Source organism: Oncorhynchus nerka, linkage group LG24 (genome assembly GCF_034236695.1).
Source record: "Oncorhynchus nerka isolate Pitt River linkage group LG24, Oner_Uvic_2.0, whole genome shotgun sequence".
In the NCBI taxonomy this organism is placed as follows: Eukaryota; Metazoa; Chordata; class Actinopteri; order Salmoniformes; family Salmonidae; genus Oncorhynchus; species Oncorhynchus nerka.
In genome coordinates, this window is record NC_088419.1 from 23,127,651 (window position 1) to 23,139,151 (window position 11,501).

Sequence of the window (11,501 nt, forward strand, 5' to 3'; positions counted from 1 at the left end):
CTGACAACTGGAGAGGGACTACGACTGGGGAAAGTGGAAGGCAGGGCAACAGCTGGACTTGAAGCATACTGATGCAATCCTGGCTACTCATTTCAGACTGAGGAAGAAGAAATTGTACTGAAGAAAATCAAGGAATGAGTGATCACTTGGCCAATGTGTGATCACTTCGAGTGATAATTACATTGTAATTACAATGTGACAATGCTGTGATTAGTAGCTATCAGTTAACAACATCTGATACATCTATCAATGTAGTGATTCACCTAGATCTGGATCATCTAGATCTGCAAATCTTCCTAAGAATCACAGCAATGTCAATTTTAGGAAATGGGTGATTCCTGATTGTTTGGTAATCAAATCTACGATGATTTACACTGCCAAGCACAGTGTATCTTCCCAGCTTTGATCCTATATTTGATGCAGGACCTTCCGTTTGAAAAGGTCATAGGCTACACAAATGAGTCTCCTTAACACGTAACCTAATGAAAGAGTGGGAAATAGCCTACTCACACTTCTCACCCATTACCGTGGCCAAATGTAAATCACACGTCAACAGAAACCAATTCTCAAACACAAATAACATCAGCAACAGGTGGCTAAAGACAGTTGAACAACGTGGGATCATTATCCATGTGGTTGAGGTGAACCTTTAGCCATGGAGAGGAAAAACACACACTGGGCATGCTCACTCACTGTCTGCACATTTTCCAGAAATGTTTGAACCTTTTAATGTTATGCCTGTGTTGTACAAAGGAGGTTCTTCTTATCTAATACTGTGAGGATGAAATGGCAGTGCAATGTATATCCATTAACTATGAACAGCCAAATGTATTGAGATAATCTTTCATGGGCTTCTTTTCAAGAGCAGCTGCCAAAGAATACACAATGCACATGGAGACTGGCCAGAGAATCAGTGGGAGTGAAAATAAACCCCTTCCCCAATAGTAGGCTACAAACAGTGCATTTGGAAACTATTCAGACCCCTTTCCATATTTTGTTATGTTACAGCCTTATTCTAAAATGGATTAAATATTGTTTCTCATCAAACACAACTCTTTAATGACAAAGCAAAAACACAAAAATAAAATAAAACATACCTTATTTACATAAGTATTCAGACCCATTTCTATGAGACTAGAAATTGAGCTCCAGTGCATCCTATTTCCATTGATCATCCTTGAGATGTTTTTACAACTTGATTAGAGTACACCTGTGGTAAATTCAATTGATGCAACATGATTTGGAAAGGCACATACCGGTCTATACAAAAGGTCCCACAGTTGACAGTGCATGTTAGAGCAAAAACCAACCATGAGGTCGAAGGAATTGTCTGTAGAGCTCCGAGACAGGATTGTGTCGAAGCACAGATCTGGGGAAGGGTACCAAAAAAATTCTGCAGCATTGAAGGTCCCCAAGAACACAGTTGCCTCCATCATTCTTAAATGGAAGAAATTTGTAACCTAGACTTTTCCTAGAGCTGGCCTTTTCCTATAGCGGGAAAAGGGCCTTGGTCAGGGAGGTGACCAAGTACCCGATGGTCACTCTGACAGAGCTTCAGAGTTCCTCTGTGGAGATGGGAGACCTTCCAGAAGTTCAACCATCTCTGCAGTACTCCACCAATCAGGCCTTTATGGTAAAGTGGCTAGACGGAAGCCACTCCTCAGTAAAAGGCACATGACAGCCCACTTGGAGTTTGCCAAAAGGCACCTAAATGACTCTCAGACCATGAGAAACAAGATTCTCTGGTCTGATGAAACCAAGATTGAACTCTTTCTGGGAGACTAGTCAGGATCGAGGGAAAGATGAACGGAGCAAAGCACAGAGAGATCCTTGATAAAAACCTGCTCCAGAGTGCTCAAAACCTCAGGCAAAGGTTCACCTTCCAACAGGACAACGACCCTAAGCACACAGCCAAGACAACACAGGAGTGGCTTCGGGACATGTCTCTGAATGTCCTTGAGTGGCCCAGCCAGAGCCTGGACTTGAACCCGATCAACATCTCTGGAGCAACCTGAAAATATCAGTACAGCGACGCTCTCCATCCAACCTGATGGAGCTTGAGAGGATCTGCAGAGAAGAATGGGAGAAACTTCCCAAATACAGGTTTGCCAAGCTTGTAGTGTTATACCGAAAACTTGAGGCTGTAATAGCTGCCAAATGTTCTTCAACAAAGTACTGAGTAAAGGGTCTGAATACTTATGTAAATATGATCGTTTTTTATTTTTTTTTATAAATGTCTAAAAACCTGTTTTTGCCTTTTCATTATGGGGTATTGTGTGTAGATTGATGAGAGAAAAAAAAAACATTTTTAGAATAAGGCTAACATAACAAAATGTGGAAAAAGTCAAGGGGTCTGAATCATTTCCAAATGCACTGTAATAGTAGTAGCCATAATTCATAAACGGCACCATTCTGTGGGGAACCATTTCAGTTCAGTGAATTAGACCCTCTAGGGTTCTGATCCAATTACCCTATCAAAAAGGTTCCATCTATGAAGCAAGAGAGAACCCTTTTTGTGTAAACGTCATCTGCACAACAGAACCTTGATAAGCAGGGTTGGATCAAAAGCCTGCACCACCAGTAGCTCTCCAGATGGAGGGTTGACCACATGCGTTTTATACAGTAGCCTAACAGTGCAGTTATTCTACTTTGTGTGGGGTTGAGTGCCTTGATCAAGGGCACAACTGCAAGAGATAGTAGGCCTACATGGGATCAGAGACCAGCAGCCTTCTAGTGTCAACACCACATAAATGCTGACTTTTTCCATGTAGGCTACATAGAGACAATGTAGGCTACATGAACCCTTAACAGTGAATAATCAGAGGTCTCTATGGCATTGCGTAATTTGTACATTTCTGTGAACCGACATGAAAAAAGACATTTCCTCCACCTCAAGCACTGTCTGCCATGTGCACGCTCGAATCGCTGACTGACACCAGATAACGTTAGCAATCTAGACTGTGCTAGCTGGAAAGGTGATTAGATCGGAAACTTAGTTTGATGGTAAATTAATGACATTCTCTAAACTTTGTTGCATTAGTGTGATTTGTATGCCGTTCACTAGTCCCAGTCAACGATAGCATACGAGAATGAATGTCACAAGTTGATATGCTGCCAGAAAGTAATACAAATATTTTATGAGGCATGCTGATGCAAGCTGACTCGCTAATACAGTATTTAGCTAGGTTACTCGCGTTATGCGGACTTTTCTCACCTGTTTTGAACCTGAGGTCCGCATCATCTGCTGAGCCGAATTCTTTCAGAAGGGACATGAACAGGATACCAAAGGCATTCTGGATTCCGAACACCGCTCCATTGCACCACATGGCAGCCAGCATAACTACCCACCCCCATCCTCCTTCTGGGTGCTCGAACTCAGGCTCCTCCGCAGTGACGGGGACCTGCTCTTGGATGGTTCCGTTGCTTCCCCCGTTCTCATTATTCTCCTCAACTTCGTTCGGGCGCGTTTCAAATGTCTCCATTGGTGTCTCTTCCGCAGGTTCCGCATCAACCGTTTCTTTAGTTGTCTCATACTCATTGTCTGTCATGTTGGTACCTTCTGTCATTTCTTCGCACGACAATGCAGATTTTTAACACTGTCAAATATGATGACAGCAATAATGTGACTATGCCGCTAACTAGTCTAAATGATGTACTCTCAAGCTGCAGTCAAACTTAACTGAAGAGATTCAGATGATGGTATTGCGCAAAATGTCTATCTACAAATATGAAGACTTTGCATTTTCTTTCATCGAATTGTTATCGAAAAGTTGCATCAATTCAGAAGCAATAGCCGTAATGATCTGTTCTATCAACAGCCCGCACTGTCTTTAGTGCGTGTCAAACACCAGTGTAGAAATATTGTATAAATAGATACCCCAGAGGGGCGGGACGTGCGTACATTACGCCGGGTTTTTGTCGCTGATTGGATTTACCGTACTTTTCAAGTATGACGTAAGAACATTGAATAATTACTGTAGTGTTTGAAAAAGTGAAGAACATTTTTTTTCAAGATAGATAAGATCCAGAACACATTTATTTTTATCTTGCAAGGAAAGAGTAAACATAGGAGTCTATAATTTGTGCTGTAATGAGTAAGGGATAATCAACTAGGGGCTATGCGTTCTATGGAAAATAATGAACAACGTGGAAGGTGTCAACGTTTTCTAAATTATCTGCGTGATAAGCCTGTACATTGTTAAAAACTAAATCTATAACTTTTAAATATGACTTCATTTAAATAAGACTTAATTTGACATTTTTTGCTATTGATTTCAGTATAACACCAGAGCCCAGAGTTTTCAAATTAATAATGTCAAACAGCTACCTCTTGTGTACAAAGTAGACTATCCACAGAAACATCCAGCGATTTGATAACAATACTTCTGATTTCATATCTGCCAGCAACCTTTTCATACCTGAAGGCTGACTGATATATACCAATTTATCTAACGTGGTGAGCCCAGATTACAATTGTGATGTGTTCATATGAAGGTAAGTCTATATACCTAAGGGTTTTGTGGCAGCAGAGTGAAAAGTAGAATACTTACAGTCCCTTCTCCACAGTTACATGGTTTAATTGTCCCACCCTTATGAAGTTTTCCCTCTACTCTCACTAAACTCTCTACCACCTAGATAAGAGGAATACCTATGTGAGAATACTGTTCATTGACTATAGCTCAGCATTCAACACCATAGTCCCTTCCAAGCTCGTCACCGAGCTTTGGACCCTAAGGACTCGTTCTGCAACTGTTTCCTGGACCTCCTGATGGTTAGACCCCAGGTAGTGAGGGTAGGCAACATCACCTCGGCCACGCTGACCCTCTATACGGGGGCATGTTTTGTACTTTCCTGTATTCCCCGTTCACCCACGACTGCGTGGCCACGCACGACTCAGGTTTGCTGATGATACGATAGTGGTAGGCCTGATCACCAGGGATGATAAAACAGCCTATAGGAAGGCTGTCTTAAACCTTATGTTTATTCATTCGCGTAACAGGCAGGCTCCTCGTGGAGTGCAATGAGGCAGGTGGTTAGAGCGTTGGATTAGTTACTTGTAAAATTGCAAGATTGAATCGCGGAGTTGACAAGGTAAAAATCTGTCGCAGTGGTTAAGGGCGCTGTACTGCAGCGCCAGCTGTGCCACCAGAGACTATGGGTTCGCGCCCAGGCTCTGTCGTAACGGATTAGGGAGGGTTTGGCCAGTAGGGATATCCTTGTCTCATCGCGACTCCCGTGGCAGTCCAGGCGCAGTGCGCGCTAACCAAGGTTTATTTATTTAACCTTTATTTAACCAGGTAGGCAAGTTGAGAACAAGTTCTCATTTACAATTGCGACCTGGGGCCTGTTGCACAAAACTAGGATAAGGGATTAAGCCAGGATATCTTGGTGATCCTGGCTCAATTGATCCGTAATCCGGTTGCACTAAAGATGGATAGGGGGCAGGAGGATATGTTATGGTATAAATTACCATGGAGATTTATTCTGTGGAGCTAGCCTGCTCCAGACCAGGCTAAATTCCAGGATCTATTTAATCTCATCCCTAATGTCAGTCAGCAGTCACCACAAATGGAAACCAATAGTTATTTCACTGCTCACTATACATTGTTATCACATATAAACTAGACCCACTGTTATTATTTAAACGTTTGTGATCATTAATTTCAATGATTTTGGATAAAAAATGATTTTTAGATGATGTTGCTATCATTAGATAATTTACAGTTTCCCATAGACTATAAGGCTATATATAAAATGATAGAATATTAGGGCCACAGAGGGGAAAAAAACACAAGTCATAATATTGTAACCAGTTGTTTTAAAGGAGGCCAGTTGTTAAAATGACAGATGTGGGGCATTTCGTGAAATTGTACTTCAGTATGGTTTCATAAACAAAGACATGCTGATGTGCCAGAATATTAAGTATCACATTGTCATAAGTATCAAAACAATATGTAGCTTTTCTGCAGAAAGAACCAGCCTCATAAATTTATGACTTTATCCTTTTTCTTCAGTGTGGCCCTAGTACTCTGTCATATAAACAAATACACATTCCATATGAATATAAAAACACAATGTGTAACATTATGTTCCTTTATTGAATAAGGACAAAACAAAGCAGGTAAACCATCAGCTCCTTTCGAAACTGAAGTCACAGTGACTCTACAAGATGGAAAGCACAGAATCCAAGCATATTATACAAAATGATATACACATTCAAAGGTCTGTATATAACACACCCTGCATGTCTGCACACTAAAATAAATGCAGGACAAATCCATACACATCAACTGAACAGACAAATGAATGGATGCAGTAGCCTCCCTGCAGCCTTGTATTACACACAGTATACCGCACAAACATCATAAGAGGCCAAATTCGTCAAAAACGAACCCAAAAAAACCCAAATTCCTCTGCCACCGCAGGACATATTTAACCAAAATTGAAAGCACACATACTAACTAAAATAATTCAACACATATTGGTCCCTCAGCAGCCGACCACTGTCGTCATCAGGGAAGATTGCCGGATTGTCCCAGTCCATGGCTGGTGGCACTCTGGGGGCCCTTTCCTTCCTCAGGCAGGCCACATTGTGGAGGACAGCACAAGCCACAGTAATATCACATGCCCTAACAGGGCTGACCCTTAATTTGTGAAGGCAGTGAAAGCGTGCCTTCAGGAGGCCAAAGGTCATTTCAACTCTGGCCCTGGTCCTGGCATGGGCATGGTTGTAGGCCTGCTGTGCTTCCTGGGGGTCTGTGAAAGGTGTCAGGAGAAAAGGCTGGCAGCCATACCCCCTGTCTCCCAGCAACACACCAGAGAATTCACCTGTCAACACAAAATCTCATCATTACTACCTCATAAACACAGTGATATTCTTGATGGTTATAAATAGGGGTTGTGTGGCTTACCTTGTGATAGATTTCAGAGGCCCGAAAGATTCTGGAGTCATGGACTGAGCCAGGCCATTTTGCCACAACATTGCTGATCACACAGTCAGCATTGCAGACCATCTGAAATCATAAGATGAGGAATATTACACCAATCAATGCACATCACTGGCAATGCAGAGTGTTCGTCAATGGACAATATCAAAAAGTTATGTTCACCTGAACATTAATGCTGTGAAAGGATTTCCTATTCACAAAATCGGCCTCATGGGCACCTGAGGGGGCTTTTATCCTTATGTGTGTGCAGTCCACTGCACCAATGACATTGGGGAAACCTGTCACACAAAGTAATGAGTATCCTACTATGTGTTAACAGTTGTCCTGTAATTTGTAGATCCTCTTACCTGCAATCCTATAGAACTCCTCTTTGATGTCACAGAGTCTTCTGTGGCCAGGGAAGGAGATGAAGACATCTGCTAATGCTTTGATAGCCAGACACACACTCCTTATTGTGCGGCAAATTGTGGCCTTGTTCAGCTGTTCTGCATCCCAGTTCCTGTAGGTTCATGCTCTACAACATCCGCAGAGTACGACCCTGCCTCACACAGGAAGCGGCGCAGGTCCTAATCCAGGCACTTGTCATCTCCCGTCTGGATTACTGCAACTCGCTGTTGGCTGGGCTCCCTGCCTGTGCCATTAAACCCCTACAACTCATCCAGAACGCCGCAGCCCGTCTGGTGTTCAACCTTCCCAAGTTCTCTCACGTCACCCCGCTCCTCCGCTCTCTCCACTGGCTTCCAGTTGAAGCTCGCATCCGCTACAAGACCATGGTGCTTGCCTACGGAGCTGTGAGGGGAACGGCACCTCAGTACCTCCAGGCTCTGATCAGGCCCTACACCCAAACAAGGGCACTGCGTTCATCCACCTCTGGCCTGCTCGCCTCCCTACCACTGAGGAAGTACAGTTCCCGCTCAGCCCAGTCAAAACTGTTCGCTGCTCTGGCCCCCCAATGGTGGAACAAACTCCCTCACGACGCCAGGACAGCGGAGTCAATCACCACCTTCCGGAGACACCTGAAACCCCACCTCTTTAAGGAATACCTAGGATAGGATAAAGTAATCCTTCTCACCCCCACCCCCACCCCTTAAAAGACCTAGATGCACTATTGTAAAGTGTCTGTTCCACTGGATGTCATAAGGTGAAAGCACCAATTTGTAAGTCGCTCTGGATAAGAGCGTCTGCTAAATGACTTAAATGTAAATGTAAATGTAAATGCATCCCCCACTGAGTACAGGAAGGCTCCACTAGCAAAAAAGCGCAAGGCCACACAAACCATTTGCTCCACACTCAGTGCATGGCTCCGTGCAGTGCGGTGCTTAATCCTGGGACCCAGTAGTCTGCATAGATACCTGATGCCATCTGCAGAAAACCTGTATCTTTCATATAGATGGTCATCAGGGAAGGCCAGTGGGTCCAACCGGTCCCTGAAGACCCTTTCTCGCCTGAAGGCTCTCCTCAGCACAAGTGCTTCTTCATCCACCACATCTCGCACGAATGGGCATGCCATTGTCAGAGCAGAAAGGAACACACAATTTTGGGCCTTCATATAGGCTAGTGGCCACACCTGGTGCTGGGGGGGTGGGCAAAAGAGGGCGATGCCTTATAACGATGACTTGGTTGTACTGATTGCTGGGAAAATAAAAAAAAACCTTAGAAAGATGCCACCGTCCTGTGTGCTCACAATAAGAGCTCATATGTCATGGCTCACTTGACTTTACGAGAATATACCTCATTTTTATTTTGAGCTGTGTCATCTTCTTGGAGCTGGGGGAGGAAAGAAAAATAATGATTAATACATTTGTGTTACAGTTAGCATACAGTGTACATTGAAGGCATATCTCACCTCCCTCTCAAGTTTTTTTATTTCAAGGTCCAGTTTCCTAATTGTCCTCTTTTTTTATTTCGGACTCCAGTGCAAGATTTTCCATCTTTTTCTTCTTGTACTGAATGTCTATGTCTGCCAGTTCTATTTGGCGCCGGAGGTGGTTGCCATACAACTTTCTGATAGCTTGTGAGCTCTGTGAACACAATACAATTAGCGCAGCTGGAATTTGGCAGGATGTGGTGTCCTTTTATTAATACGCACTATGTTGCCAGGCTGGTTTTCCCACTGTATAGCATCTGGGTCCTGTAAAAGAAATTAGATTTTTTGATTTTGATGAGGACTCCTCACCATTGTAGAGTAAATAGTACTTTCAGTCTTAACATGATACCTCATGCCTTCTGGAATCCAGAGAGATGGTCTCCTCCTCATCATCGTCTCCATCATGTGCTGTTGCTGCTGCACTGGGGCCTTCACCCTATCACATTTAATCGGATTCATATTGAAGCTAGTAGACAAGACATGCCAGGCCTACAGTATGCCTTTGATGGAGTACTCACTGGATCAGCATCGTCTGGTGCTTGTGCTGGTGGCTCTAACAGGAACACAGTGCTGCCAGGCACTGCAAGGCAATAGGTAAACCAAAGTCAGACAGTCCAAATTGATTCAATATGAATGTGGTTGTATCCCATGTAGAGATGGAAGGACATACCTTGAATGAAGCGGGTGGCATCTTGGGAGGAACCTATGCTCGTCTCTTTCCCCCCCAGGGATCCCCTCTAAGACGGGCCTGCCTTTATTTAGCTCCAAGGCCATGTCCTCTGCTGGGGTAAGGTCAGCCTTTGGTGACCCACCACCCGTGCCTTGTCTGTGGGTATTCTTTTTCACTGCTAAAACAGTACAGACAATGTGTGAGCAGGCACCTTCTGGGTACAATATATGCTTGTGCTTTGTTAAATATTAGTCAGGGACCATACCATTCTGCAGAATGTTCTTGTATTTGATTTTGACCTGCTGCCATGTCCGTTTTGGCCCGTTCATGTTTAATCTACACACACACACACACACACACACACACACATTTAATGGAGTCACACTGCAAAAAATTACTTGGTATTTTTGTCTTGTTTTCAGTAAAAATATCAAAAAATGTATCATAGTTTTATACAGTGTGATGGAGTTACTTTACACAATTTCACTCATATCTGCAGTGCATTTCAATTAAACATTTAACCGTTTCATAATTACAGTACAACTGCATTTTTGGAGATGTGAATTAAATATTTGAATTGTAATTGTGATGTTTCAGCGGAGCGGTGAGTGTGTAATTGTGCACTACTTACGCATTCAGGCGGTCTGCAATACTTTGCCACGCTTTTTCTCTTTGCTTTATCACTGTGGCGGTGTTGCCTTTCTTCTTAATTATATCTTTTACCTCCTCGTATGCCTCCATGAGGATTTGTGCTTCCGACGGGGAAAAGTACGCGGCTCTAGTTGCCATGGTACATCAGTTAATCTGTGATCTGTGGCGGGGTCTATTTGAGTGAGCCGTGAGCGCGCACCTATCCAGGATTGGTTTCACCTGGCTTAATGAATCCGTGTCTGCTCATCCTGGCTTGGTCTTTGTGCAACCAATTAAGCCTGGACGCACATGTTTTGGCTTCATTGAGCTCAGCTGAGTCATTTATCCCGGATGTCTTAATTCTACTTTTGTGCAACAGGCCCCTGGCCAAGATAAAGCAAAGCAGTTCGACAGATACAACGACACAGAGTTACACATGGAGTAAAACAAACATACAGTAAATAATACAGTATAACAAGTCTATATACAATGTGAGCAAATGAGGTGAGAAGGGAGGTAAAGGCAAAAAAGGCCACGGTGGCAAAGTAAATACAATATAGCAAATAAAACACTGGAATGGTAGTTTTGCAATAGAATAATGTGCAAAGTAGAAATAAAAATAATGGGGTGCAAAGGAGCTTGCCAGGTGCAGGGTGCTTCCTCCGACACATTGGTGCGGCTGGCTTCCGGGTTGGATGCGCGCTGTGTTAAGAAGCAGTGCGGCTTCTTGGGTTGTGTATCGGAGGATGCATGACTTTCAACCTTCGTCTCTCCCGAGCCCGTAGAGGAGTTGTAGCGATGAGACAAGATAGTAGCTACTAAACAATTGGATACCACGAAATTGGAGAGAAAAACGGGGTAAAATAATTACATTTAAAAAAAGTTCTACAGCTGCACCATTGAGAGCATCTCGACTGGCTGCATCAATGCTTGGTATGGCAACAGCACCGCCATTGATCGCATGGCGCTACATGACTGAGGCCGAGCTTCCTGCCATCCAGGACCCGCTATCAGGTGGTGTGTAAGGAAGGTAGACTCCAGCCACACAAGCCATAGACTCTTCTCTCTGCTTCCGCATGTCAAGCGGTACCAGAGAATCAAGTCTGACACCAACAGGCTCCTGAACAGAATATATGCTCAAGCCATAAGACTGCTAAATAGCTAGACAATCTGCATCGACTCTTCTATTTTTGCACTGACTATGCACATGCTACACACTCACACAACATGCAGACACGTTCATACTGACTAAACACACACAATCATATCCTGATGCCCAGTCACCTTATCCCTATACATATCTACCCCTACAGTATCTCTGCACATTGTAAATATGGTATTAGAACTGATCCTGTATATAGCTTACTTGTGTTATTATTTCTTGTGT

At 43.4% G+C, this 11,501-nt stretch overlaps 1 protein-coding gene and 2 long non-coding RNA genes across 6 annotated transcripts in view; all 3 read right to left on the reverse strand.

The window, feature by feature from the left end:
- The window catches only part of LOC115107676 (monocarboxylate transporter 10-like), a 75,981-nt gene extending 72,136 nt beyond the window's left edge, over positions 1-3,845 (reverse strand). The window contains exon 1 of the mRNA XM_029631186.2: positions 3,215-3,845. Within this exon, the coding sequence (XP_029487046.1) occupies positions 3,215-3,566 (352 nt within the window). The 5' untranslated portion in view covers positions 3,567-3,845. The remainder of the gene's footprint in view (positions 1-3,214) is intronic.
- A 2,213-nt stretch (positions 3,846-6,058) lies between these two features.
- Positions 6,059-7,466, reverse strand: LOC135564383 (uncharacterized). 2 transcript variants are annotated; one of them, XR_010460974.1, is made up of 4 exons: positions 7,295-7,466; positions 7,110-7,225; positions 6,912-7,013; positions 6,059-6,828 (listed from the first exon to the last, which is right to left on the reverse strand). It is a non-coding gene; the product is annotated as an uncharacterized LOC135564383 (long non-coding RNA). The 2 variants fall into 2 exon arrangements; XR_010460975.1 differs by lacking the exon at positions 7,110-7,225 and having other exon boundaries at positions 7,295-7,460.
- A 575-nt stretch (positions 7,467-8,041) lies between these two features.
- Positions 8,042-10,494, reverse strand: LOC135564288 (uncharacterized). Of its 3 annotated transcripts, XR_010460857.1 has the most exons (8): positions 9,750-10,492; positions 9,485-9,662; positions 9,333-9,394; positions 9,164-9,250; positions 9,037-9,078; positions 8,794-8,968; positions 8,679-8,714; positions 8,042-8,579 (listed from the first exon to the last, which is right to left on the reverse strand). It is a non-coding gene; the product is annotated as an uncharacterized LOC135564288 (long non-coding RNA). The 3 variants fall into 3 exon arrangements; XR_010460858.1 differs by having other exon boundaries at positions 8,794-9,078; positions 9,333-9,384; positions 9,750-10,494; XR_010460856.1 differs by having other exon boundaries at positions 8,794-9,078; positions 9,750-10,494.
- Positions 10,495-11,501: the final 1,007 nt, after the last annotated feature.